This window comes from Lineus longissimus, chromosome 5, assembly GCF_910592395.1.
Source record: "Lineus longissimus chromosome 5, tnLinLong1.2, whole genome shotgun sequence".
NCBI classification, from domain to species: domain Eukaryota; kingdom Metazoa; phylum Nemertea; class Pilidiophora; order Heteronemertea; family Lineidae; genus Lineus; species Lineus longissimus.
The window spans coordinates 20072645-20100228 of NC_088312.1; the positions used below are offsets into that span (position 1 = coordinate 20072645).

The 27584-nt window shown below is 41.3% G+C and overlaps 2 protein-coding genes across 14 annotated transcripts in view; one reads left to right on the forward strand and one right to left on the reverse strand.

Annotated features, from left to right (window-relative positions):
- The first annotated feature begins 134 nt into the window (after positions 1–134).
- Positions 135–18802, forward strand: LOC135487587 (polyphosphoinositide phosphatase-like). 9 transcript variants are annotated; one of them, XM_064771487.1, is made up of 25 exons: positions 135–178; positions 857–1131; positions 1947–2169; positions 2393–2549; positions 3100–3150; positions 3498–3688; positions 4863–5000; positions 5291–5434; positions 5805–5905; positions 6425–6590; positions 6958–7055; positions 7434–7567; positions 7903–8013; positions 8180–8297; positions 8476–8534; positions 8880–9046; positions 9515–9656; positions 9867–10070; positions 11257–11283; positions 11427–11507; positions 12793–12840; positions 15501–15681; positions 16035–16114; positions 16721–16801; positions 17600–18802. In XM_064771487.1, exons 2-25 carry the CDS (start codon positions 1069–1071, stop codon positions 17775–17777), a joined length of 2943 nt encoding a protein of 980 aa, XP_064627557.1. In that variant the 5' UTR covers positions 135–178; positions 857–1068; the 3' UTR covers positions 17778–18802. The 9 variants fall into 9 exon arrangements, with proteins under 9 accessions (XP_064627557.1, XP_064627554.1, XP_064627556.1 ...); XM_064771484.1 differs by lacking the exon at positions 12793–12840 and adding an exon at positions 14309–14434; XM_064771486.1 differs by lacking the exon at positions 12793–12840 and adding an exon at positions 14309–14434 and having other exon boundaries at positions 3498–3640.
- A 2678-nt stretch (positions 18803–21480) lies between these two features.
- The window catches only part of LOC135488729 (intermembrane lipid transfer protein VPS13D-like), a 50815-nt gene continuing 44711 nt past the window's right edge, over positions 21481–27584 (reverse strand). For all 5 annotated transcript variants that reach the window (XM_064773488.1, XM_064773487.1, XM_064773490.1 and 2 more), the window contains 6 exons: positions 27152–27319; positions 26697–26903; positions 26095–26348; positions 25476–25639; positions 24869–24990; positions 21481–24395 (listed from right to left, as the gene is read on the reverse strand). In XM_064773488.1, the coding sequence (XP_064629558.1) occupies positions 24306–24395; positions 24869–24990; positions 25476–25639; positions 26095–26348; positions 26697–26903; positions 27152–27319 (1005 nt within the window). In that variant the 3' untranslated portion in view covers positions 21481–24305. The remainder of the gene's footprint in view (positions 24396–24868; positions 24991–25475; positions 25640–26094; positions 26349–26696; positions 26904–27151; positions 27320–27584) is intronic.

Consider the following 27584-nt stretch of genomic DNA (forward strand, 5'->3'; position numbering starts at 1 on the left):
ACTACGATTTGGAGCGAAACGACTACAATTTGGAGCGGAACGACTATAATTTGGAGCGAAACGACTGGGGCGAAAAGGTCATGGAGCGAAAACGACCGGCTACCTTGTTGTGACGTCATGAAATTTGGAAATTAGTTAACCTTGAGGAATGGTCCAAATCGCCAAGAAATTAGGAAATGTAATTTTTACTAGGCCTATGTTATATTTCGTTTTATTTGCAACATGAGCGTTATATTTCGCGTCTTTTCTAAACGTGCATGGAGATCAATAATTATTCCATTGCAGCTGTGGCCAAATAACTTAAAAAACATGAGTAGTTCAGTGTACACACTCCCAAAAGCAGTCGACAAATTAAAAAATACAGGGTGTCCCAAAAAGAAGACTGCCTCTGACAGGCACGCAAGAGCCTCCTGCCGGAGTCACTTTCCACGTCTTCTTCTCCCAGAGGAGGAAGTAGTATTGTAGTTATACAGTAGTTGTCGCAACCTCTCTTCTCTTCTAAGTCAAATGAATGGATATCTTTTTTTAACAAAATAATGTCGTGCAAGTTTTTTTGGTCGCCCGCATCCGGGAACCTAACGAAGAGGGTGATGTGATGTAAGACTTTCAACGTTGGAACGAGTTTACAATCCCCGATCACACCCCAAAAAAAGGTCATCGGTTGACTAACTAAGCACCACTGTTCAATGGATTTATAGTTGAATGTGATCAAACTACGTCATTTCCGATCGGGGATTCTAAAGTTTAGCCTCAACGTCTGCTCAGAAAAAACATGATAAAATTCCCAAAAGTCTGAGGTGCCCTGTAACCTAAATTATTATAAAGGGTTATCTGTTGACATCGTTCTCTTTTGCAGCAACTCATCGGTGCAGCTTCAAAAGTTAACTGAGGTTGATGGCAGTTTCAACCTGTGAAATATGATACTCGGCTTCTCAGGGCTTGAAACAGAACCTTGGAAAGTTGATGACATCATAGATTGTGTCTGATTTCCATTGGGATGCAGTGAGGAGGAACACAAGAGGTGCCATCACCTTATATTTGCTTGTTTGGAGAGAAAATAGCCTAAAGATGCAGAACGAAGTTCCAATTATCGGAAGTATCCAGAAGATCGTTTTGTATGAGACAAAACAGGTATGGTTTTAGATTTTGAATACTTTTTCATTCATATCCATGTTTTGCCTTTGAGGAAAACACCCTGGAGAATAATACCTGCTGAAGAAGAATTGGAGAAAATATTTTTATTTTACCATTACCGTATTTTGCTGCGTATAAGGCGCAGCTTTTTGACCCAAGAAAGCCCTAAAATCGGGGGGTGCGCGTTATACGAAGGTGCGTGTTATCTATGGCCTAGCCCTAGGAAGCCACCGAATGATCACAAGATTTTTTCCATCAACTCATTTCTTTTGACGGCTTTTTTGGCTCGCAACCAAGTCGGCGCATTTTATATTTTTGCACGAAAGAAAAATCGGGAATATCGATGCACTTTGCATAGTTCACCGATGCTAACTCGCCTGTTCTGTACGCAATACATATTAGTATCCTCATTATCATTTCAGTTACTTCTATAAATGTTTTTGAGGGTCCTTAGCGGCAATATTCAGAGCGTAGATGCGAGATAAATCCAAATCGATAAATCAGCTGATCGTGTGCCGCCATGATTTAACATCAAAGCGAGGCTTTTACGAAGGAAAGATAGGCAGGGGGCATCTCAGAATATACCTGTAGTATGTAAAATGTACTGCGTGTTATACGTAGGTGCGCCTTATGTCTGGATTTTGTCTACGGACTCAATGGGTGCGCTTTATACCCCGGTGCGTTTTATACGCAGCAAAATACGGTAATTCTGGAAAATTGACATAAAAAACCCTGGTTTCATGAACTCGTGGTTTGTTCCTATCAATTGGCCCTATCTTCATTATCATTTTCATTCATTGCAATTGTTTCAGAGATTCTATGTCGTCGGGTCAAACAACACCGAGACGAGATTCCGCGTTCTCAAGATAGATCGTACCGAGCCTCATATCCTGCACGTCGTAGATGATCAGATTGAATACACGCAGAAGCAGATCCGTGACATGTTGATGATGATCGATTACGGGAATCGGCCAAAGCAACAGAGCAAGAAGACAGCTGGTCTCTGTATTACAGTCTCAGCTTTCGGAATAGTTGGTAAGGCTGCATATCAAAATGGATTAAAGCGTAAAAAGACCAAAAATTTTATCCTGAGAAGAGGGGTCATCCATTCCACCATCCAAACTTTGCCTTTTTCAAATGTTGAGGCGTCATGTAAAACGCTTTTAAAAAATGTAGGTACGGTGACAAATCACTTCGCATGAACATCTGTTTATGATCGTATTATTATTTATTTAATATTCTATTGATAACTTTTCAGGTTTTGTTCGATTCCTTGAGGGCTACTACATCATCTTGATCACTAAGCGAAGGAAGGTGGCGCTCATTGGAACGCACACTATCTACAAGGTCGAGGATACTAGTATGATCTATATTCCCAATGATAGTTTTAGCTGTCCTCATCCGGATGAATCAAAGTAAGTAAGCTTCTCCTGAGGATGCTGGCTTCAGCAAGACATCAGAAGCCAGTTGGCTTGGCTATTTCTACAGGTTGATCTGGACCTGGTATATCCCTTGTTTAGTCAGTGGTGTTAAGAAGTGAGAAAGACCAAGAATTTGGAAATGCAGAAATTAAAACAACTCACATCTTTTATTTCAAAAAGGCGAAAAACTTTTCCTGAAATAAAATACTAATTTCTATTAGTTCACTGTGAAGGTATCACCAGGACCAGCTAAATGATACCTTATTTAGCTCTGAACTCAAAAAGATGAAGGCAATACAGGGCATTTCGTCAAAGAGACGAATTTGTGATGTCATTCTTGACATAAGGTCATTCGTTACTCAGAACAGACAATGGACATTGAAGTGTTGATTGATCCAGGTTTCTGTTGAGAAAATGATTTGTCCCGATATACCCTTCAGTGTTTTATTTTTTAGAAATAGTTGCCTTCAAAAACAACAGACAGAACAAATTAAGTATTTATTTATGATGTCACATTATTGAAATAATGTGTTTTCTGTTTCAGATATGTAAAGATGTTCCAAAATATTGACCTGTCAAGTAACTTCTACTACAGGTAGGGATGTGCAAAAATCAGTTGTGCAGACAGGCAAGTTTGTCCCAACTGACATCTTAAGTGCAGACAAGTCTTTCATTAGGTTGTCATTGCTGATTGGTCAAAAGTATAAAACAACTACTGAGGCAATGGAAGGACAAAATGTACCTAAAAGCCCTACTTAGTCTGTCAAAAAATTTGAAAATTGAGCTCGAATTTGAAATTTCTAATTGTGTTTGTACGCACTGAATAAAAATTTCAACAATTTTCATATGCAACCAATGCCTACCACACAGTTGTCACTTTAGTCGCCTGTGTAGTGTCGTATGTTAGGGATGAGTAACACAATTCTCTTCTGCTGATTCTAGTTACAGCTATGATCTGACTCACACCCTGCAGTTCAACCTCTCCCCCAGCAAGAACATTGAGCCTCGCGTCAAACAATCCGAGTTCTGCAATTCGGGTGTAAAGTTTTGGCAAAAACACACAGAAGATCCCGGGACTTATCCAGGTATATCCAAACGGCGATCGAATCGATTTGCATATTCGAGGTATTCAGGTAGGATATTTGTATCTTTCCACACCTGATGACCCGCTCAACACTGCTTGGCGCTCAGCTTCTCCGGGGTTTGTATGGCAGTGGCGTTAAGTGGTCAGTCGAATCCGCTAGGATGTGCAGTGAGTCACGTATTGCAGTAGCTTAAAGGGCGAGTCACATACGCCAGGACATGCAGTGAGTCACGTATTGCAGTAGCATAAGGGGCGAGTCACATCCGCTAGGATGTGCAATGAGTCACGTATTGCAGTAGCATAAGGGGCGAGTCACATCCGCTAGGATGTGCAATGAGTCACGTATTGCAGTAGCATAAGGGGCGAGTCACATCCGCCAGGACGTGCAGTGAGTCACGTACCTTTTCAGGGCTCATCCAGAGGTAGGTTTTTCACCAGAAAAACAACAAATAAGATAAAACAACAACAGCAAAACCAGTCAGATCCATTCACTAGATAGAACCATTCCGTTGTAAATCATTGTTGTGCTTGAGTTGTGACGTAATTTACTTGCTATATTACCTCGTCCCTTGTGATGCCTCGCGACGTCTTTTACGTCATCAGCTTTTGGCATTGCCGTTATGGTACATGACTCACTGCACCGTCTAAAGTTCAACCTTTATCATTTGGCTCCTAATCCCTAGGGTGTATATTTTCAAGCTTGATTGATTGAAATCACAGCTTTTTGCACCTTTCTATTCCTTGCTTTTAAAGTCCATTCCGAGTGATCATGATTTAACCCCGCTTACCAAAACCTTGCAAATGTAAGTTCAGATTGTGAAAGAGTTCTGTGCCATGTTTATTTCATAATCAAGTTTTCGGTGCTAGTGAGGCCTATTATTTAGGAAAGGCAAATATTTGGTAAACCTGGATTGAATGCCTTCACAGCTGCAGCTTTGAATGAGATGTAAAACTGAGATTCCTTGTACCTGGTGTCTACGCCAGGGCAGGACCAGTACCGCAGCAAGTAAGGAACATGAGAAGCTTGTGTGAACTCTACCTCAGGCTGAAGACTGTGTCACTAGGCCAATAAACCCAACATACTTACTGCTTGCTCGGACTGGGTTAAAACAATGGGCCTGAGGTTGGGGGTCCAATACCTTAGCCAGAACACCACGGCTCTCAGTGGTGTATACCATGGCACTCTTAGGATTATTGCTGACTGAATTAACATCATGTTTCAGGCTCTAGTGTTGATGAAGGAGATGTCGAAGACGCGAGTAAAAGTGTGGCGTGTTTCCATAACATCACCCAGCAGCCAAGAGATGACAAGGCAACAGATGAGGAGGAGCCACTTTCACCAGATGGTGGCACTGCTAATGGTATGTGTAAACATTGAAGAGCTTTTATCAACTTTGCACACAACAGAACCAGGACCAGAACAAGAGTTTTGACTTTGCACACAACAGAACCAAAATAAGAACAGGCATGCATTGCAATGCACTTGAGTTAGAATACTGTGCATAAATAACTGTTTGATCAAAACTTATGAAGTGAATTAATGATCAATTGGTTGCTGCACCTTCATTCGGAAATTTAGACTCATTCCCAAGAGTCCACTTCGTTTTCGGTTTGTATATATCTTTGCATAGTAGCCTACATTTTATTTCAGGCAAGAAGTCAGATCCAGTGTACGGAACGCGCACTGAGCCGACGCGGAAATACGTGTGGAATAATCACTTGATCAAACACCTTGAGAACATGGTCCATCCTGATTGGATACTCTACATCACGCATGGATTCCTCGGACAGTCAAGTATCCTTTATTCAAGTTAAAAGAGTACCCAGCCAGGGGATAATTCTTGGTCTCCTTTAAGCTTGTGCCAACTGTTCCAGGTAGGTGGCTACTCACCCAGGTGGAGAATCCACCTAGGGCAGAGGAGCTCTCTGGGCAAATGGCCATCTTGAACCTAAACCGCCTCTCTGATATGGCTTGCTAGGGCCAATCATCCATCCAGCTGCCACACAGAGCCTAAACACCACCGAAAAAGCAATTGATTCTGAAAGCCATCTTGGCCATCTTCTGCAGAGTCAACTGAAGATGATGATGATGATGATGATGATGATGATGAATGATGATCTGTTTACTGGATATTAAGTGTATGTTTTACCTTAACCCATGCACGATATCAATATATTTGGTAAATCTATCTACATGACGCTGATTGCCCGACGCTCAAACAGATTTGCTGGGACGAGATTCCTCAAGCGCGGTGCTAACTGTGAGGTAGGTGGTGAAATCAGAAACACTTCATTTTCAGCAACAGGAGGCACCTCATAGCCTAGCGGTTAACACTGTTGGCTTTCATGCAATAGAGCCTGTGTTCGATCTCGGGTGGAACCCAGGATTGTATTTCTGGATGAATTGCCATAGCTGTCAAGGAACTAGAATTCCTGGCTCTTCACAGTCCTTTAAATGAGATGTAAAAGCGAGGTCCCTTGTGTCTGGTGTCTTTGCCTGGGAAAGCAAAAGACCCCACCGAGTGAGAAGCATGAATACCTTGCGTGGGCTCTACCTCTGGACAGACAGAGAATAAGCAGGAAAATAAACCGAATTGGCACCGAACCATAGTTGCACACGACACTGCTCGACCCGCCTTGGAGGAGGAATACTCCATGGAGGAGGAATACTCCTTGGAGTAAGCACCTCCAAATACAGAGAACATGCTAACAAAGAACAAGTTGGTGGTCTTGAAGGGGAAAATATAATCTCACTAACTGGTCATCATCTTATTTCTTACTTCAGGGCGATGTGGCAAATGAAGTTGAAACAGAGCAGATCGTCCAAGATGTGTCGACTCTCAACTTTAGAAAAAGGCGTCACTTTACATCTTTTGTTCAGCATCGAGGTTCCGTTCCGCTGTTCTGGTCACAAGACGTGACCAAGATGGTTCCAAAACCTCCAATAGGTGGTGGGTATTACATAAAACTCAGCTCAAAAACTCTTATTTGGTTGAAAAACTATATAGTCATTGACTAAATGCAAATCTGTTCATGCTGGCAATGGGAAGCAGATGGGATTTGATGTTACAAACACGACACAGCCACGTAAAGCCCCAAACCCCATGTGTTGTATATCTGTTAACAATTTCTGCCTCCTGTAAAGTCATTATGAATAATGACCATGCATCTTTGAATTAGTCAACACGAGGGAAGAATGTTTCTATCTAAGGTTAGATTTAGATTGAATTCGATTGCGTCAGCGCTTGTGGCAGTACTGTGTTGTTTCAGTCTTGGTCGTTTTTGTTGTCTCATTTGGTTTTCTGTTCGATTTTTCAGTCGACCAGCGTGATCCATATTCATATGCTAGTGGCGTTCACTTCAATGAAATGTTACGACGATATGGTGCTCCAGTTATTGTGCTGAATCTAGTCAAGGTAACATGCATTTCTACTTCTTCTGCATTCAAAATTATTGAGTCCGTTTTCAGAAACGAAGTTGGCCGTCCATGACCGTTCTGCCACAGCCCAAAAGCTTTGTGGTCAAAGTGGCATCCTTTGGTCAGCATTCCTTTCTATTCTTCATCAGAGGGAGCAGTTCTAGCAAAATTGTTCTCATATTTGCCCATCATAGAGTCCATTAGCATTACCAAGTACTCATTGAGTTGAACTTCAGCGGGGCATCTGCAAGACCTTCACAAAAAATTGGATTTTCAAGGGTCTTTCCTCATTTTGAAAGGTAAAAGACTTTTGAGCGCACGAAGTAGGCCTGAAAGTGATCTTGAATTGACGATTTGAAGTTTACATTTATTCTAGAAACGTGAAAAGAAGAAACACGAGAGTATCCTGACGGAGGAGTTTGTCGAAGCGATTCAATACCTCAACCAGTTCCTGCCACCCGAATTCGCCATCAATTATACTGGCTTTGACATGGCAAGGGTTAACAAAAGGTTTGTGGCGCTTTTAAAGATTTCGTGAAATTTTTGTCTGTCTGAAGGTTTGTGCTGAGGTTTCCCTAAACTATGGTATTTGAATGAGGTTGAGTGTTCCTCAGTATTTTTGGAACTCAGCCAGATTGCTAATGCTTCTCCACGATGTTGTTTACTTTGCTAATTTGTAGCCTTGCTCCTCTGGTGAGACCGAACTGAAAAAGTGCTATGATTTGAAACCTCGCCTCCTCCCACCACATAGATTTGCCAGAGGTACAAAATAATGCATCTTAACAACTGGACACCCCATACACCACTTCCAAATGGCTTCTTCCATGATTTTCTTCCCCTTGCAGCAAGAATTCAAATGTTCTCGCTCGCTTGGCTGAGATTGCGGACGTGGTGGTGAAAAAGATTGGATTCTTCCATACTGCACCTCCTGACAACACAGAATGTCGGTCAGAATGGTAAGAGTCATATTCATTGTCAGTTACCTTGATTCGCAAAAATATTTCGCAAAATTTTCCCAAAACGTTGCCTTTACCAAAATTCGCTCAAAATTATTTTTCGTAAACCAGCAGTCTTTAGATTCTAAGCCGCACAACTATACTTGTTGGATATTTCTGCTTTCAGCACTTCAAGTGACATTGTACACAAACAGCATGGCGTACTCCGAACCAATTGCGTGGACTGTTTGGACAGGACCAACACAGCACAGTTCGTGGTCGGGAAATGTGCATTAGCTCTTCAGGTAAGTAAATAACATTTGTGTGATCAGTCTCACTTAGCGACATACTTTGATTTATCAAAAGTCTGCTTTCCTATTAATGAGCGCGCTTTGCTCTACGTCACCTTTATCGACAATGTAACTATTTTTCTTAGTATTTGGACTTTGTATTTCTGAATTTACAATCATTGAAATCTTTCAGCTTCATGCTCTGAACGTTCTGGAAACACCCGAGCTAAGATTTGATTCCGACTGCACAAGGTAAGTTTATAGACTCCCATTTCTTTCATTGACCCTTGGTGAGGCAGCACCAATTATTTGAAACTATCTTCTTGAAAAAACATACAAGAATTAAATACAGCTTGCTTTGGTTTATCATTGTTATTGTAATGTCTGGTCATATTTGTGTGGAAAATAGCTATCAATTTGTCAAATTCCTTCAGGGCGCTAGTTTGCCTGCAGAAATTTGAAGAAAAAAAACCTGAGAATTTTATTTCATTTTTATACGAAATCGGCAAAATCTTTCTTGGAGGGCCTGCTATACAGATGATATAATTGATGTGGCCTGACATGGCTTCGTACTTAATATTTCTCTTTTCCTAACAGAATGTTGGAGGAGTTGTACGAAGATCACGGTGACACATTGGCGTTGCAATATGGAGGTTCTCAGCTGGTTCATCGCATCCAGACGTACAGGAAGATATCGCCCTGGACGTCGCATAGTCGTGACATCATGCAGACGTTGTCTAGATACTACAGCAATACATTTTCTGGTAGGAATCATGAAGTCATGACCTATTTAGTTTACTGATGGCAATTGCAAAGTTCATGAGGCAGGATTCACCTCAATAAGTTAAGAATTGTCTCAGCTTATGGATACCGACCCCGATGGCCTAGTGGTTAAGGCATCAGCCTCATGAACGGAGCATCAAGGTTCAAGTCCAGCGGGTCGCTTGTTCCGATGCGGCCTCTTGGGAGCCACCAGCTAGTTAAATGTGGGGTACAAGCTGCCTTCTCCCCAGGGACATGGTGTGGGCAGTAGGGTAGGAGTTTGAAAATAAAGAGAGTCTCATTAGTCAATTCTGGTTGACCCTTTCAGCAGGGGTGACACTCTATTAAACAAACTATGGACATGACCATTTTGTGAAGGGTGGGCAGTGGCCTCTGCCTGATGTCAACTCCTGGTATAATGTATCATGATAGTCAACAGCTTGACCCTGGACCTGTCCTGTATTTTCCAGATGCTGACAAGCAGCATGCCATCAACCTGTTCCTTGGTGTGTTTGAGCCAAGTGAGAAGAAACCAAACATTTGGGAGTTTCCGACGGACATGTACCTGCATAACCATGTGGCAATGGGGAAACCAATTCTTAGGAAGAAATGGTAGGTTTGATGTATCTTTTGCATCAGGAAAGCACCCCTCCTAGAGGAGCCCTACAGCCTAGCATGAAGAAGTCTTTTGTCATTACGCACCTAAGAGCACTTTTTAGCTCCTCAAAGAAGTTTTTTGGAGACCAGCGCTTTGAGTAAGGTTCTATGCTTTGGAAAAGTACTATAGATGAAAATTATTCTGATCATTTGTTACTATTTCAGCTATTCCCAGTGGTGGGACTCGGAAATAATGTCTCATCTACCAGCAGCCTATGAGGAGGAGACAAAGGGTGTCAGTCAGAAACAATGGGTCATTCGCACCGATCCCGAGGACGAGCGTACAGATGGATTCTGGGATTATTACAAACCTTACGAGCTGACGAACCTGGAGGAGCTGTACAGCATGTGTATGCCTAATTCCATCAGGTGAGTGGGAAACTGAAGTCAACGTGATTTTGGATAAATGAAAACGACTCACAACCACATTATAGTGTGCAGTTTGCACTAAGTAGCAAAATGAGATGCCTAATTGCAAAAAGTGAAACCCGTAAAATGGAGTTTAACTTATAGTTTTACCCTAAAATTAAGATTTTTCAGGTGTATGTGGTGATATCAGTCACTAACTTTGATTTATGACGTCGCTGTTCAGGCAAATTGGCGTGATGAAATGTCCCCAAATTAAGCTAAAAACCAAAAAAACATGTCCCCCAGAATAGGCTAAAAAAATACAGGGTGTAGAGGTCTCCACGTAATTGAAAGGCCTGGATATTCTCCGTATCAACTTTGATGGTCGTGTGCAAATGCTGTCGGCAGCTGATTTTGCTACGAGTTCGCAACCAAGTCTTTTTTGTCTCATCAGCATCAATTTCTGTATCGTGATTTCTTGGTGCAAACATATTTTTTTGCCGCCCATGAATATGCCGAAACATGGTCAAAAACACATCTAAGGCTGCGATTATAAAGAGTTAATATTTTCACATCTAACGTGTCACTGTTAACCTTTCATGCGTGACATGAGAACGAACAAGTCATTTTTAAACAGCGGGCTACATACGATTCACCATGCAGGTCACTTTTCACCCTCACGTCACATTTCAAGTCTAATTCAGTTAACTTGTGACAAGTGAATTATGACAAGTGACAACGTGAACCCTATGTATACATGCTTCCCGAAATTGGTGGCTTGCATTGGAACTAACTTTTTCCCCCTTGTCCGTCATCAAAGGCATTCAAGTGTGTTGGTCAACCGTGAATATCTCCTTTGTCCCTCCACCATAAGGCCTAGTTTCCCCTTACGACATCACTATTTCGGACACTCAGCGCCCCATTTCTGGAAAGGTGTATAGAGTTGATATTTTCACATCTAACGTGTCACTGTTAACTTTTCATGCGTGACATGAGAACGAACAAGTCATTTCCAAACAGCGGGCTACATACGATTCACAATGTCACTTTTCACATTTCACATTTCAAGTCTAATTCAGTTAACTTGTGACAAGTGAATCATGACAAGTGACAACGTGAACCCTATTTATAGCCGGCCTTATGTTGGCCACAGGTCTTCTGATGTCTACAACTTTGTTTCATCATTCACAATGTCTCTCACTTTCAGCATTAAAAGTGGTGCTGGCCAAAAAAGGTATTGCATTCAGTTTTTGGGCTGTAGTGCTTGCGCGCAAGCATTTAACATAGTCGTACAAAAGACGAATAATGCCAATGCTTTCTAGTTTTGATCTTGATTTATACCAATTTGTAACCTGTACAATTTTGTGCAATTTCTAGAGATTTCATGCCGAAGAACTCCCAAGACCACAGCCCGTTCGCCGTGAGGGTGCAAGTCGGAAGACGACAGGAGGAGTCTGGGTAAAATATCACCGCAATCATTTAAATTTCATTTGCGTTCACAGTGTCATATTGATGTTTTTGTTTTAGTTTGAAATGGCTTGGTTTAAGTTACTGTGCTTAGTTTTGCACCTTAAGTTTGTGGTGGGGGGGGGGGGGGGGGGGTCTGGCTGTTAAAGATCACGATATGTTTGTGTTTTTTATGAGGGCTGGGTGTGATTCTGCCAGCCTCCAATAGCAGGCCTTTGATTCGCTTCTAAAATACACCTAAACCAATTTGAGATTTGAATGACTGTATTTTGGGAATGGCACAAAGGCCTCCTGTGGGAGTGTGGCATTGAATCGTTGCTTCTAAATGTAAGAGATCTCGACACAATGGTGATAATAGCCAATGTAGTAGTACATGCTGGTACACATTGGGTCATTTATTAAACAAAACCTTCATAATCTCTACATATTTTTTCGCAAAATATTTTTTGTATGATTTGGCAGCTGAATCTTAAACGTGGCAGAAAAGGGAAATGTCTTGAGTTGTGAAACGTTGAGATCAACTTTTTCTTTGTTTAAACCAATCATAGGTCATGAAGGTGGTGAAATGTATCTGACCCAGTGTCTATTGCTTGAATGTTGACATCCATAGGAAAGGGCGCTTTCTAGATGGTGGTGTAAGGTGTCGCTGGTCCACCAGCTTACTCACATTCAGCACATTTAGTATAAATCAGTAGTTTTGTCATCATAATCAACGCTCGCCTCTATATTTTTGTGATCATTCATATGGTAGAATATTAAGATTTCCTTTCGATTAACTCATCGAGTTACCCAGTCTGACATCTTTGAAAAATTTGTCTGTCCGATATCAGAAAGCCCCCAAATCGATTTGACTTGACATGCTACTGACATGTCACTGATAAGCTACTGACAGGGGGTTTGGGAGAACGCCGAGAAAGGAAAAATTAACCCCGATCCACCGGCGTAGATATTTGTGGGTCAAGCCTGAATAGCGTGTCACTATAGTGTGTCAAAAAGCATGGCCTTACCAGGATTAGAATTTGAAGTGGAGAGTTTTCAAACACAATATTGAAATCATATTTATAAACTGTGTTGACGGTATTAAGGCAGACAAAGGCTGCCTACACAAAAGGCCTATATTACGTGCAATCGGCGTATGGGAAACAGACACAAAACCAGCTTAATATCGTCTACACAGTATTTACTCCAATTGAACGGTTGTGATGGATTTATAGAAATTAAATTGATACACGTTGTTGAGTTATTCTTGGTTTGATAGCTTGAACTATAATTGTAGATATCAAGAGCTCCGTCGCGGGAGTGCTCCTGTTATCCATATCTTGGGGTAAGAAGTACACTCAAAAACACTGTATTGGTCAAGTCTTGTTTTGGCATCGTTGTTAAACCTGCATTTTCTTTGTTCACGCCAAGTTTGAGGATATGAGATGGATTGTCTTGTAAACGCGCTAGTGCACTTAGAGGCTGTGGTTGTCATTCACCATTTTCCACAAGCACAGTTGCTGGACTTCTGCCCAGGTATTGGCCAATCAGAAGCTTTGTAAGCTCCATGGCCCATGCTGTCTAGGCCAAACCAGCATGAGAGGAGTCTTCTGATTGGCCACTACCTGATCAGAAGTCCAAGATACCTGCTTGAGGAAAGTGGCAAATGGTTAAAAACGACGACATTCTCCTGGTTTTTTTGTTCAATGTCAAACAGATCATTTTTTCTAAATCATGTTCTCAAACTTGGTTTGAATGAGTCTTTTTCGTTTCCCTTGCTCTTTTGTGCAGTTTATCTCTCGTGACCAAACCTAAGATTGTATCCACTTGCATGCAGTCATTCTCTGCATGCAGTCATGAATGAGGAGCTGTTATCTCCACTGAAATGGGAGGAACCTTCACAGGAATGTTAAAAGTTGTCTCTAATAACTCTTTAAGGAACGTATATCTTCAAGCCACTATTTCTAAGTGTCCTTTGTCAAAACACTTCAGTGCTCCTCGTCATGATATTAGCTATAGGAAATACAATAAGATTGGCTATAGGCATTTCTATTTTCATAAGAATTTATATATGTAACAGACCATTGAAGGTATACCTCCCTGTCAGTAAGTTTGAACCTTTACTCTATGTTCTTGTCTTTAGCTCTATTTGTTTTGGTTGAGAATCTGTTGTGATTGCATCTTGGATTATGAAAAAAACACAAAACTTTATGATGAGGTGTTGTGCTAACTATTTTGAAATTGCTCTATAATGTAGCTTTTCTGGTATCCACGGCAACCAACCCTTCACTTTGCGTTCTAGGCTTAGCCATATTTGGCACCAAATCGAAGTGATGAAAAATAATGCTTGACCTGTTGACTGCAGCAGAAGTCTATATTTAGATGCAAACACACAATTCTCCGTCTGCTTCCATTCACGTTACGTCTGCTTCTTTTGTTTTTCCATTCTCCATGCAACTCTGAACATTTTGTGTCTCTGCCAACACAGATATCCATTTCACCATGTTGTCACAGGTGATTGAAAATATCAAAATGAACCAATCAAGTAGCAATCACTCCACCGCCATAATGCCTTAAGAAAATCCACAGAAACCCTAAAAAATAAATAACACAAGTAAGACATAAAAGATTGTGTGTATCTGTAAATTGGAGCTTCAGCAATCTTCAAGCACCTGTGATGTGCTCCAGGATTCATGGCTTAGGGGTTCAAAATGGTGCCCTGTGTTGGCAGGCACAAACGACGTCGTGGGGAAATTAAGTTCCGGGTCTGCACCGGAGTCACTTTGCTTACCATGTTGTGTTTGCTTTGACAGTTTTGGTGTCATCCCAGAATTGCTTCTCTCGCGATCTATTAGATGGGAGACAGTGCCTCATAAATTACTATCTCGTCAAGCACCGCAGCCTAAACGTGCTTCAATTACAGAAATTGCTAAAAGAAGGTTTGTACTTTGGAAAAGTCCGAAAGAAATGAAAGAATTTGTCAAAGTTGCTGAGCTGCTTTTAGACGATAAGCTAAAAACTAGCTGGTTAGGACAATTTGCAAGATAATCAAATAACATGAAAAAGCCAAGCGAAAAGTTCTTGGTTTACGGTTGTGCTGCTCAGACTAAGAAATAATTCTTCGAGCTGAACTTCTGATGTGCATGTGATCTTTACAAACATGCTGTTTCATCGCAAACCAAGCTCATTGATACGCAGAAAAGGTAACCACCCCTACTAGAGAAACTAAACTTAAGCATATCTCTCTGATTGCCACACTTTTTGGTCATGGGTTAGCTTTTACTAGACCTTTTCCTTTCCACTCCCTCTCTTAAGCATGATGGGACACACTCGACTTAGAGACCCAATCCTTTAATTGTTAGCCAATGCATTTGTTTAAAAGAAATGTTCTCCTCACCAAATTTCTTTTGCTTGGTGCTGTAACGATATTTTCACACAATTTCAGTTTGGACTAGGTTCGAAACAACATCTGTCTTGGTGCTCTAACAGAAAAACCATCACTTACTCCATGAATCTTTCCGAGTGCGAAAAGGGACTGTACCTGGCCAAAAAGCATAGCATGGAGCCCTGAACCCTTCCCTGTGATAGGTCGGGACCCTATTGTGGTGTTTGTAATGGCAACAGATATGAGAATTTAACCCCTAGACAATGCTAGAAATGAATAATAATTCACATTCAAATAGATGCTAACAATAGTTACACTGCAAATTTAATTTTAGTTTGAAGGAAACCGCGCATTTGAACTAAGGCATTTTAAAGATTTTCTACAATTATTTCACTGTTACATAATTAAGTCAAGTTAGTTGATTCTTCCCATAGTAGTTCAACACAAAGTCCGACGATGGTAAGAGAACTTGAAAAATCTCTAAAAAATCAATTTTTACCAAATTTGAAAAGAAAGTAAATCTATATGTATCTTATGAAAATTGATGCTTTAAAAAGCTGTCCGGACATCATGAAGCCTATTTTTGAAGCTAACTCCTAAAAATATGTCTTCCCCTTTAGAAGTTCGCTGGCAGATAATAAGAACCCCAATGTCTCTGGGAAGGATTCGGCGTCCTCCATTGCTGGGTCGGAGGTGAGCACGAGCAGCAGTAACGAGTCGGATATCGATGGTGACATAGAGATTGTGCGGTCAGTAAATGCCGGCACGGGTGACTCACCAACTGGATTCGTGTCTCTGCAGGTAGGTTGTTTTAACTACTTAAAGGGAGACTATAGACATGAGCCAGGTAGGCCAGGAAAAGTAATAGACAAAGTTGCCAGTAGGGGTCATTTCCAACTTACAGTGTATCGAAACGCTCTTATCAAGCTCACCCAGGCCCCTAACTGTACTTACTAGTCACCTGCAGACTACCGTACCAATTCAGCCCTCTCCCATCAGCTTCTGAATATAGTTTCCCTTTAACTAGTGATCTGTTGCCAAATGTAACATACAGAAATTGCACCGAAAAGTTCTGATCAGAACTGAGTTGTGAAACGATATTGCCAGTTACTCACTGAATTGAAGGCATTCAGCTTTGAATATTTCTTTGGCAGGATCTCTTCCCGACGATGAAGCAGACATATGGTGTGGAGATTCAGGAACCAGACAAGAGGAGTCTATTCTTCTACAAGAAGTAAGTTAGTGAAGATCAATAGCTCTTTCCGCCTTGGAGGAGGAATACTCCCTGTAGAAAATCACCTCCAAGTGCAGAGCCAATGCTGAAGATGAAGAAAGTGGCATGTTTCCACCTTTATGGGTTCCATCTGAGGCCCTGCCTGGTAATGCCGGGAACTGGTTTCCTCAGTGTGTGGCCAACCCAACCCTTTTCCAATTTAGCTCTTGGAGCTCTATTCTCTACAGCCTGGTTCTTCTCCATACTTTGCAGTTGCCTAAAGCCAAGCACAAGCTCTTAGGGCAGTCAGAGTGGCGCAGTGAATGCATCAGTCCCCGTCACCTCTGAGGTTTCGATTCCTGGTTGATCCCAGTAAACTCGTGTGATAGAAAGGGGGCAAATCGGAAGCATAGGATTCCTCCTACTTACTTTACTTTATCCAGTATTGTTTATTGAAATGATATTGTCCAAGCAGACACTCCGCTCTCAACTCAATGTTATTTTTAGCTCTTAGAATACCTGTACTGTAAGTCTGAAATTTTTTCTGTCTGCTCAATATGTGTGATTACCTTTGGGCAAAATGACACATTCAGCATGAGATACATGTACATGTATATTCTTTTCCAGGTACACATCTATCGGAGAGAATTCGTGTAAACCACCCGAGACTGTGAATGGCAAACGTGTTGTCTCCAAGGGGATCACTCTGTAAGTACATTAGAGCCTCTCTATTGAAGACACCCTTGGGACTGACAATGCTGTCCTTAACTGAGAGGTGTCCTGATTACAGAGGTCCATTTAAATGGAAATGACCACTTTGGGACCAAATGTAGTGTCCTTAATGATGAGGGTCCTTTGAATGAGACTTAAAACAAAGATTCTTTTGTACCCGAGTGCCTATGCCAGGGCTAGCAAAAGATATCGGGGGGTTAATATGTGAACTGGTGTGGACTAAAATCGTGATAAAGGCAAAGATCTTTACACAGACCATGAAGCCTCAAATTGTAATGATAAGGCCACGTGTTTTTTATTTCTTGGTTTACGGGACCCACCGACTTGCTTTTTTGGGATTTTGGAAAAAAAATAAAATCTGAAAATCATCGATTTTTTATTTTATTTTCCGCCCGACCCATCATAATTAGATAAAATAATGAGAAATAAAATAAAATCCACTGTATAGAGCAGTGCGATAACCAATTTTTGTGCACTTTCACAACTTATCAGCCATCCAGATGAGGGAAATAGCTCCGACTAAGACATTGCGCCTTGTTCTGAAAAAAAGTGAACTTTGATTCCAGCAGTATTTGGGTAATTTTATTTCTTCCGATCATACATAGCTATTTGGGTTATTTTTATTTTTAATTTTATTTCGACCACCCGACCATACATTTTTAAAAGCTCTTCCCGTAAACCAAGAAATAAAAAACATGTGGCCGAATGAAGTATTTGTTGTGAATGGCATGATAAGAAGCCGAAGTTTAACTTTTTATGGCATCTCTATTACAGCATCCACAAGAGTAGCTTCAACCTGGATAGTTCCTACAACGTTACACCACCCACAGTTACACGACAGTCCAAGGAAATCTATCGACAATACGTTGCAATGGGGCTCGGTCGACCTCAGGTTGTCTCAAAGAGGAACCACCAGATATACCAACAATTCGTCAGGAATAAATATCAGTGAAAAGACATTCAAAGATTGATCTCCTTAATGGACAACATATTTGTTCCATTGTGCAATAATTATCTCGGCTACATGTGCAGAAATTTGGTAAAACTTGCGTTCATATTTTGGGAGTTATTCAAGATTAAAAGTAGAAAATCTTTTGTGTGTCACCTAGTATATGGCACAAAAAAACTATCGAATTTAAATGACTGTTACTACATTCTCAAAAGGATAAACTAGAGGTACATCAAAGTGACAATTTCAAGAAGCTGCCAAATTGAAATGGCCACTGATATATCCAGGTTTGGAGCTAGGACATGTAATATTGTGATACACAGTGAATGTGCTGTTGACATTTCTGTCTCTGTATGTACCGTACTGTATATTAGTCGTAGTTCCACCTATCATAAAACCCCGTGTTTTTTCAAGACCCGTGTCTTCGCCATGTGTCAAAAAACCCATGGAGCACTTACACCTATCAGTTGTGTTAGATAATGGTTAATAGCCCCGGCGACAGGTGCGCTGTAGGTAGGGAGCTCTCCTGTGTTTCTTTCCCGTTGGAGGGGGCGCAATACCGAGGCAACTACACCGCGCCATCTGTCGCCGGATGTTAGAACTTGCAATTGCCGGGGCTATTCAGATTCCACCTATCAAAAAACCTGTGTTGAACACTGGTCTAAATTAGCCCCCGATTAGCCCCATCGAGCTCGATGGGGCTAATAGACACGGGGATTTGACACACGAGTCTATTTAGACACGGCAATTCATAGGTGTAAGCACAAAAGACACGGGGATTTGATAGGTGGAAGTACGACTATAGTGACCTTATTGAACATGTACATGTAATGTATAATGTAGATATCATGCTTCATGTACTGTGGCATGAATACTGTGATATAACGAGAATAAAATGAAATCATGATATCAATTATTCATCAAAGTGTCTTTACTTGTTATACATGTAATGTATAATGTAGATATCATGCTTCATGTATTGTGGCATGAATACTGTGATATAACGAGAATAAAATGAAATCATGATATTAATTATTCATCAAAGTGTCTTTACTTTATAAGCCCAATTCATTGGGTGTCTTTAACTCCGATATCAGTTGGCAGACCTGAATACCTGAGAAATTACTTGAACACTTGAGGAGCCTTATAGCATAGTGGGAACGCGGCCGGTTAAAAGCAACAGGGCCTGGGCTTCAACCCTGGGAGAACCAAGGATTTTATTCCTGGATCAACAGGCTGGCTTTCAATGAACCTGGCTGTTCAGTCCTTCATACAAGTTCCTTGTATCTGGTCTCTATGCCAGGGCAAGCTAAATACACCACTGAGTGGGAAACCTGAGTAGCTTGTGATGGACTACCGAAGACGGAGTCACCAGGCCAATAAAACCAACTGGTGCCTAAAGTAATAGTGCACGTGTCTTGAATAGTGCCCATTCCTCAAAAAGTACTCTAAGAGGAATACTCCCTGGAGATCACACCCCTGGGGAAGAATTCACCAGCAGGATATCTTGATAAGGTGTTGTTTGCCCCCCCCCCCCCCCCCCCCCCAGCACAGTTGAAGATGTTTTTGTACGCATGAATGGCCCAAAGAGGTGTTTGACCCCTAATGACCAAAAGGCTAACTGCAGGCCTGCTTGCGAATTGATAACCAGCTCACAGAGTTAAAACCATGTTGAGAAATGTCACAATCTGTCTCGTTCACGAGATTGCGTCACTCTACAAGGGCTTAAGCTGGACTCAGACAGCAAACTATCTAAAGTCTTTTAATTGATACCACCCCTTCAGGTAACTTCCTTGTCTGTGTGTTTGGTCCCCAAACTTTTCTTTGCAAAGTAATTTGATACTCTGCCAAGTGTTGGTGGCTGAAAGAGCCTGCTCTATTCTCACCAAGCAATTTGTTTATATTGGCCTGTTGGTATCTAAACTAAGTTGGTCAATGGTATTGACCTCAAAATAGGTCTATTTCTGGTGTTAGGGCCACAGGACATGGTGTCCTTTGTGCTTAAAGCTATTGACAAACAATATCAATACTGAGTTCTTAGGGTTGATGTTCACTGACTGTTGAGATGTTGAGATGCCGTGGTAAAATGGCATGTTTCCATCGCCCAGCATTTTCGTCTATAGCAATTTTGGTGTCATATTGTTTTCCTTCCCCTGGACTGATTGCCCACCAAGGCTAAGGAGGCCATCAGTCTTCCCCATGACACAGCACCAGTTCCTCAGACAAGGAATATGGAGCCTGCAAAGGCCAAGGAGGAGAGTCTGCCCATGATTTTCGCTACACAAAATCCTCAGACAAGGAACCAGGCCAAAGGGCATGCTGTTGTTGTATTGGAGTTTTCCTTCTCCAAGACTGGTTGTCTCCCAAGGCTAAGGTGGCCAATATTCACTAAGCGAAGTCCTCCGACAACAAATCTGGCCAGATGGTGTTATGTTATAACAGAATTCCCTTCTCCTAGACTGGTTGCCAGCCAAGCCTAAGGAGATCAGTCTTCACATGATATTCACTGCACGAAGTGCTCAGGCAATAAATCTTTAAAATGGTGATGGCCTACAGGACAAACTGTTTGATGACAGGGCGGAAATGCAGAGGACTACTAGGTACATCCCTTGAACAGGGTTAACATCAAGTCCAGGTTGTGACATTGTCCTCAAATCACAATTTACGACAACATCTTCAGAGAAGAAAATATGGCCAAATGGTGTGGTGCTTTAACTGAGCTTTCCTTCTCTTAGAATGTTTGCCTGTCAAGGTTAAGGAGGCCAGTCGCCCCCATAATATTCACTGGACAAGAAACATGGCCAGATGCTAATGTATCAGCCTTTTCCTTCTCCCAGACTGGTTGCCTGCCAATGCTGAGGAGAGCAGTCTTCCCCACAATATTCTCTACATGAACTCCTCAGACAAGGAACCAGGCCAAACGGCTTGGTGTTATCTCAGTGTTTTCCTTCTCCCAGACTGGTTGCCTGCCAATGCTGAGGAGAGCAGTCTTCCCCACAATATTCTCTATATGAACTCCTCAGACAAGGAACCAGGCCAAACGGCTTGGTGTTATCTCAGTGTTTTCCTTCTCCCAGACTGGTTGCCTGCCAATGCTGAGGAGAGCAGTCTTCCCCACAATATTCTCTACATGAACTCCTCAGACAAGGAACCAGGCCAAACGGCTTGGTGTTATCTCAGTGTTTTCCTTCTCCCAGACTGGTTGCCTGCCAAGGCTGATGAGACCAGTCTTTCCCACAATATTCTCTACATGAACTCCTCAGACGGTAAAGGAACCAGGTCAAACGGCTTGGTGTAATATCTCAGAGTTTTCCTTCTTTTACTGGTTGCCTGCCAAGGCTGATGAGAGCAGTCTTCCCCACAATATTCTCTACATGAACTCCTCAGACAAGGAACCAGGTCAAACGGCTTGGTGTTAGCTCAGTGTTTTCCTTCTTCTACTGGTTGCCTGCCAAGGCTGATGAGACCAGTCTCCCCGAATCAGGGGCTTGTTCGGTGTACCCCACTATTGACCTTGTCAGTTGCTCAATATAAGCTGTTCTACCTGACGGCCACGTTTGAAGTGTCTAGGTCGTAAGGTTACAAAATGCCCAATTTGTCCACGGATGGATGGAAGGATGGATGGATGGAAGGAGACACACCATTTGAATAGCTATTTCACTAGCTCTGCTGACTTCATCAGGTGTTAAAATGAGTAGAAAAAGAGTTCTTCATACAAGAGTTCTTTACTAAAATCATTTTGAGTATGTACAATATAATACAATATGTTACAGCGCTTCCTTCTTTTATACACTACAACTTAAATCACAGTTTCAGTTTAAAATCACACTCTTACTGACACCAAAAACCCACAGGTTATTTCACACCCAACCCGATCAGGAACCGTATACAAAAAGCAAAGCTGTATCCATTATTCAAATATCAGAGTTGCATTCAGGGAATAAGGTTTGGTAGATGTTATATTCTTGTTAGTTTTGGGAGAATCATTATATAAAAACGGAAATATAACTCATATTTTTCCTGATAGTCAAAGAAAATAGTGTCCTCTATCTTTTGTTACTATACGAATTACAAAGTCTATATCATGCCTAATAGAGAATTCTGTGAATACAACTCCAATACTGACAATCTGATTGTGGAAGCTGCTCTATTTTCAGCGTTGGGTTTCCGACCTAAGGTCAGGGAAACAACCACTAGGTAAATAAATATGAACAAGAGGGCACTATGGTTTGGCACCCAGAACACTTAGTCACAATATGTATCAATAATATTAAAGTGTATGACCATAAGAGAAAAGGTTTCCACTCAAAGAACCTTTCATTTTTTAACTTTTTTTCCGTGGAACTTCACAGAGCTACTGTATACGAATTCGAGAGGGGGAATTATTTTGAACTAGCAAGAAAAATAACAGTTTATTTTTTAACTTTTTTTCCGTGGAACTTCACAGAGCTACCGTATACAAATTCGAGAGGGGGAATCATTTTGAACCAGCAAGAAAATAACAGTTCATTTTTTAACTTTTTTCCGTGGAACTTCACAGAGCTACTGTATACAAATTCGAGAGGGGGAATCATTTTGAACTAGCAAGAAAATAACAGTTCATTTTTTAACTTTTTTTCCGTGGAACTTCACAGAGCTACCGTATACAAATTCGAGAGGGGGAATCATTTTGAACTAGCAAGAAAATAACAGTTCATTTTTTAACTTTTTTTCCGTGGAACTTCACAGAGCTACCGTATACAAATTCGAGAGGGGGAATCATTTTGAACTGGCAAGAAAATAACAGAAATGTTTATGAGTGTACATTTTTCTGAAATTTAAAAAATATTTAGCCATTTCATTTCAAAGCTAAATTTTATGATTGTTCATGACCTCTTTAAGCCATGGGAACAACTGCCTGAGGAATACACACATATTTACACATATTTTATTCATATTATAGCACAGAAGACATGACAACTTCCATCATACATGTACATATTAACAAACCATGAACACAACCATGAATGAAACATCAGAAGCACATAAGAATGTAGGAGTATCACATTGAGAAAGATGTACAGGGAACATCGAAAAAATATCCCACTCAACGAAAGACCTTATTGCCAAAAGATGGCAGTGACATTTGATGGTCCAATACATTATACAGTAGAACCTTATGCGGATGAAAATGACACGGGCCAGAAATCTACTGTGTATTGGACCAGTAACTTCTGCCGCCTATTGATATAAAGTTCCTCATTGTACTGACAACAAGCTAACCTAAATAGAAGAATGTTCATGAACTTATACCTACATGCTCACATGCACATCTCTTCTTAATTGCGATTCACATCAATGTTTTGATATGGACCGTCCCTGCAGTGCAAACTTCATCTTGCAATTCTGCAACAGACAGGATTATGAGCCTTACATTACAGGCTGAACTACCGGTACACAATTTTTCACCAAGATGAAATGCATTAACTTTCAACAAGGAGAGCCAAGTTAGTTATATTATAAAACAAGGGGCCATTGTCAAACTTGAATAGTCAACATACAGTTGCACAAACATAAACAGCTTTATTAACAGTTGATATGTGTTCACACTAAGAATGAATACGGTAGAGAGTAATTCTCATTCTAAAAAAACCAAACACATTACATGTATATCAAATTTCACCAAAGTTTTCAAGAAATATCCATTCCCCTTTTGTCAATGTCTCCTCTTTGTTAGGACCTGAGAATTTTTTCACAAAACTAAGGGAAAAATACCTTGACGACTTATTCAACTGCTATTTGACCATAGTCATCTTCTTCTGAAGGGACGTGGACATTTCCTGAAAGCTTAGGCAAACTTCCAAACACCACCTCTGATTTCATTCGCTAAAACAACCCCGCAAATATGACAAATAATACCATTGTTGGTAGAATGAAGATCACTACCATTATGAATTCATTACCGAAGAATCTCCATTTGAATTAAATGAAATAGACAAGCTGCCGAGAAGTCAAGAGGTTAAACGGTTGACCAAGTAAAATGGCTGACCAGATCATATCCAAAACTTTTAGTCTGCATTTCTGGTCTACCAAGCGGTCTCGATTTGACAACCAAGGACAGCCAGCATGAATTCCTTCAACGAGTGAGCAGTCTTTCATTTCAGTATACTTGTTTCCCTCCTGTTTCATTAGTAAATATTTTTCTGAAAGCTACAAAGTTTTTCCAATTTTGTTCCCACTCTTTATATAGACAGTAGAAAAATGCATTATTCATTTTTTTTAGCACACAGGCAGTGTGGGTAAAAATCGACGCTCCCATTAGTGAGATCATACATGTAACCAAAAACACATGTTTTTGATGGAACTGATAGCTAATTGGGGAACTACATTCAGATTTACAATTCAGCCTCAACTCTATAAATTCCTTTAGCACACCATCAACTTGTCATTTCTTGTAAAACGCTCCTCTCTTCAGCATAACAGCTCGATAAAATTGTCAATCTTTTTCTCCACGTGACAGATACTAGTTCTTTATATCATTCCACATTTTCCTCACACCTCTTCTTCATCTTCATTTTCGATAATTAATGTCTGCTTCATCTCGTCATAGAGCGTCTTGGCGTAATTGATTTGCTGTGCCACCTGAAATTATAAACATAGTGGTTTGAAGAACACAACAAAAAAAGTCTGCTCGGCTCGTTGAAAAGTAAAAACCAAAAATAACTTTTTGGTACCAAGCTGTTCGGGTTAGCAGCCAAGCGGTTTCATAGAGATCCCTGGTTCAACTTTGGTGCCCCAACAAGCTGATTACATAGTAGTAGTTCGAATCCCAGGAAGAGCCTGAAATGCCAAGCGAGTTGCAGCTTCAGTGAGTCAATCACTGCACAGTAAACTAATCAAAAATGTCATCCTTTACTTCTTTTTTGAAGCAAACTGGACAGTCAGTCCATTTATAACAAGGTTTGCTGTCTGAGGGCGTATTGCCACAGAGCAGGGTGGAGTCCTTTGGCCAGCATTCCCCTCAACTCCTCTCAGTCGTGATTTTATCAATTCACTGCATTTATAGTCTTACACCAGATATCAGGAATCTGAACTGTTGTAAGATCCCAACTCACCTTATGTGCTATATTCTCAGAGTCACACCTGACAATGGGCCGTTTTTTTGGATTCTGACTCGGTGTAGGTACGCCCTTGTGATTGTCAGCCTTCATGGTAAGTTCAAGGTAGGCTCGTTTGTCTGCAGTAAAAAGTAATGTTAATGGTGTACAACGCAACTGGGAGGTTAAGCTTGTTGCCTAATTGGAGACTCACAAATTATAAAGGGGTGAAAGTAATGCACTCCGTACAGATGGAAGTTTTCAAATCTAAGTTCAATCTTCAATTTTATATGGATTTTATCTCCTAGCATTTCACAATTGGGAAGAGGAAGATCAGCCTTATAGCCTAGTGGTTAACGCTGCTGGCTACCACACAATAAATCCATGTACGATCCCAGGGAGAACCCAGGATTGTATTTCTGTAAGAACCAGTGTGGCTTTCAAGGAACTTAAATTCCAGGCTCTTTACGACACAACAAACACATGAATTTTATTGTGTCTGTTGGGTGAGACTAAAGTCTGTGGTTCCTTGTACCCGAGTGCCTATACCACAGCAAGTAAAGATCCTATGCTTGAGTAAAAATCCAACAGGGTTACAAGGTCAGTGATGATGAAGACCACCTACCATTTTCGATACACCTGCTGTGATAGAGCTCCTCATATGGAACATTGAGAATGATCGCCTCTGGGTCCGGTTCGCCGCGCTTCAGGAAATACACCTGTTTGTTCGAGATGAGCACACGCAGGTTGTCGGAATGGCCAAACCTCATCTGCTCAAGGGCGATGAACCTGGAAGGAATCAGTTTTTGAAACATTTCATTCGATATTGACTGATGTTTCCTAATTACAGTAGACCCTCTCTATTAAGGACACCCTCGGGACTGACAAGTACTGTCCTTAATAGAGAGGTGTCCTGATTAGAGAGGTCAAATTGAATGGAAACAACCAATTTGGGATCAAAAGTAGTGTCCTTAATAGAGAGGTTGTCCTTTATAGAGAGGTGTCCGCTAAGGGAGGTTCCACTGTACTTGAATCAGATGGACATTTTCTGAGTTCGACACCAAGGGTAAGGGATAATTTGAGAAAATTTGAAAACATACGATTAATACAGAAAGTACACGGCAAACTACAGGGCAATGGTACCAACAGCAAGTTCCAACGAAAGGTCAGGTCAACAGGTTGTAAGATCTCCAAGATCTGGCTCAAGTGTTCTCAAAATTGTCCACCAATTTCACTATACGTACATTTCATTGAAGTTGTTCCCATTAAGTGTAAAGAGCATCTTCTGGGCATTAGCATGATGATTGGAGTAGACAGGTAAAAGTCCGCCCGCACCATGGACGCATCGAGGCTCCCTCCCGCGGTTGGGCCGATGTCTGGATTTGCTTTTACTTGTATCCCTGACTGCACTGGCAGCACCGGATGCCAGGTCCAGAACGCCTGCCACTGGCTTGGTGACCGTGCCGACCACACCTTTACCGAATCCTGTGAAAAAGCCCTGAAAGACAGAGGAAGTTGTAAACTTGGATTCAGTCTAATTTTTGGTATAATTCTAAATTTTTGAGTCAATTTATGAGTCCTGCACTTTACAACATGTATGTCACCATCGGGCTTAAAGAGAATCTTTTATTGAGAACCAAAAATAATTTGATTACTTTTTGTTTTAGCATTATAGGTTAGTTGCAAATATCTACAGCCATGAAAAAGGATGTCTAACCAAAAATACTTCGACAAGGTTGTCAAAGCGGCAAATTTAAGGTACATAACTTAAAATTTCACAAAACCACAAACTGGTGGTGAGTTTACCGTCGACTGTCAAAATATCAAATCAAAAATAATCTTTTACCTCGACTCCATCCTGGCTGGCCCCTTTGTACGTCTGCTGTACAATACTCGTTATGCCGCCGAGTAAACCGAATCCCAATCCCTTGAAGCCCGCCACCAGGTGGTCACTGCTTGAACCGCTGTGATGGCTGCGGATGGCATCTCGTATCGACTGATGCTTGTCATCCATTGCTACGGTCCCCAGGCCATCAGAGAGCGAACCGGTGAACTGAAAATTGGAGTCATAGCATAAAGTGGCATTTAGTCGAAATGACCTGATTAACAGGTCAGAACTCGAGTGAGGCATGGGAAAAATTAGCCACAACAGTGTAGATTTCATACATGTATAAGCCGTTTATGGCTTTTTCGAACATTTCTTGGTATTCCAATAAGGATAAGGGACACTTTAGCCATGCTGAATCGAAATGGAAGCTCATAAGTTTTTTCCAAATTCCTTATTTGCTAAGTCATTCCTACCTTGGCAGTTGAGTTTGATATTCCATGAGTGACGTTCTTCACTAGTCCACCAACATTGCCATCCTTGATGAGTCCCGAGATACCTTCTGTGACATCGTTGAAGAGACCTAATGGGTTACCAAGGAAGTCGACAGACCCCAGGATCTTGGCAGCTTGTCCCTTTAATTCCTGGAGAAGAGAGTACCATGTGAATAATACAGTGGAACCCCGGTTGGCGACCAACCCGGTAACGCGACCACCCCGCTAACGCGACCACGATTCTCCGGTCCCGAATGGTTTCCTCTCTAATTGCCATTAAGAGACCCCCGCTAAGACGACCACCCCGGTACCCCGACCGCGACCACTGGCTTGGCCGGTCCCAAACTGAAAATCAACCCCGCTAACCCAACCACCAGGCCTAATTGCCGTAATCGGTCGCGACCACGGCATAGTA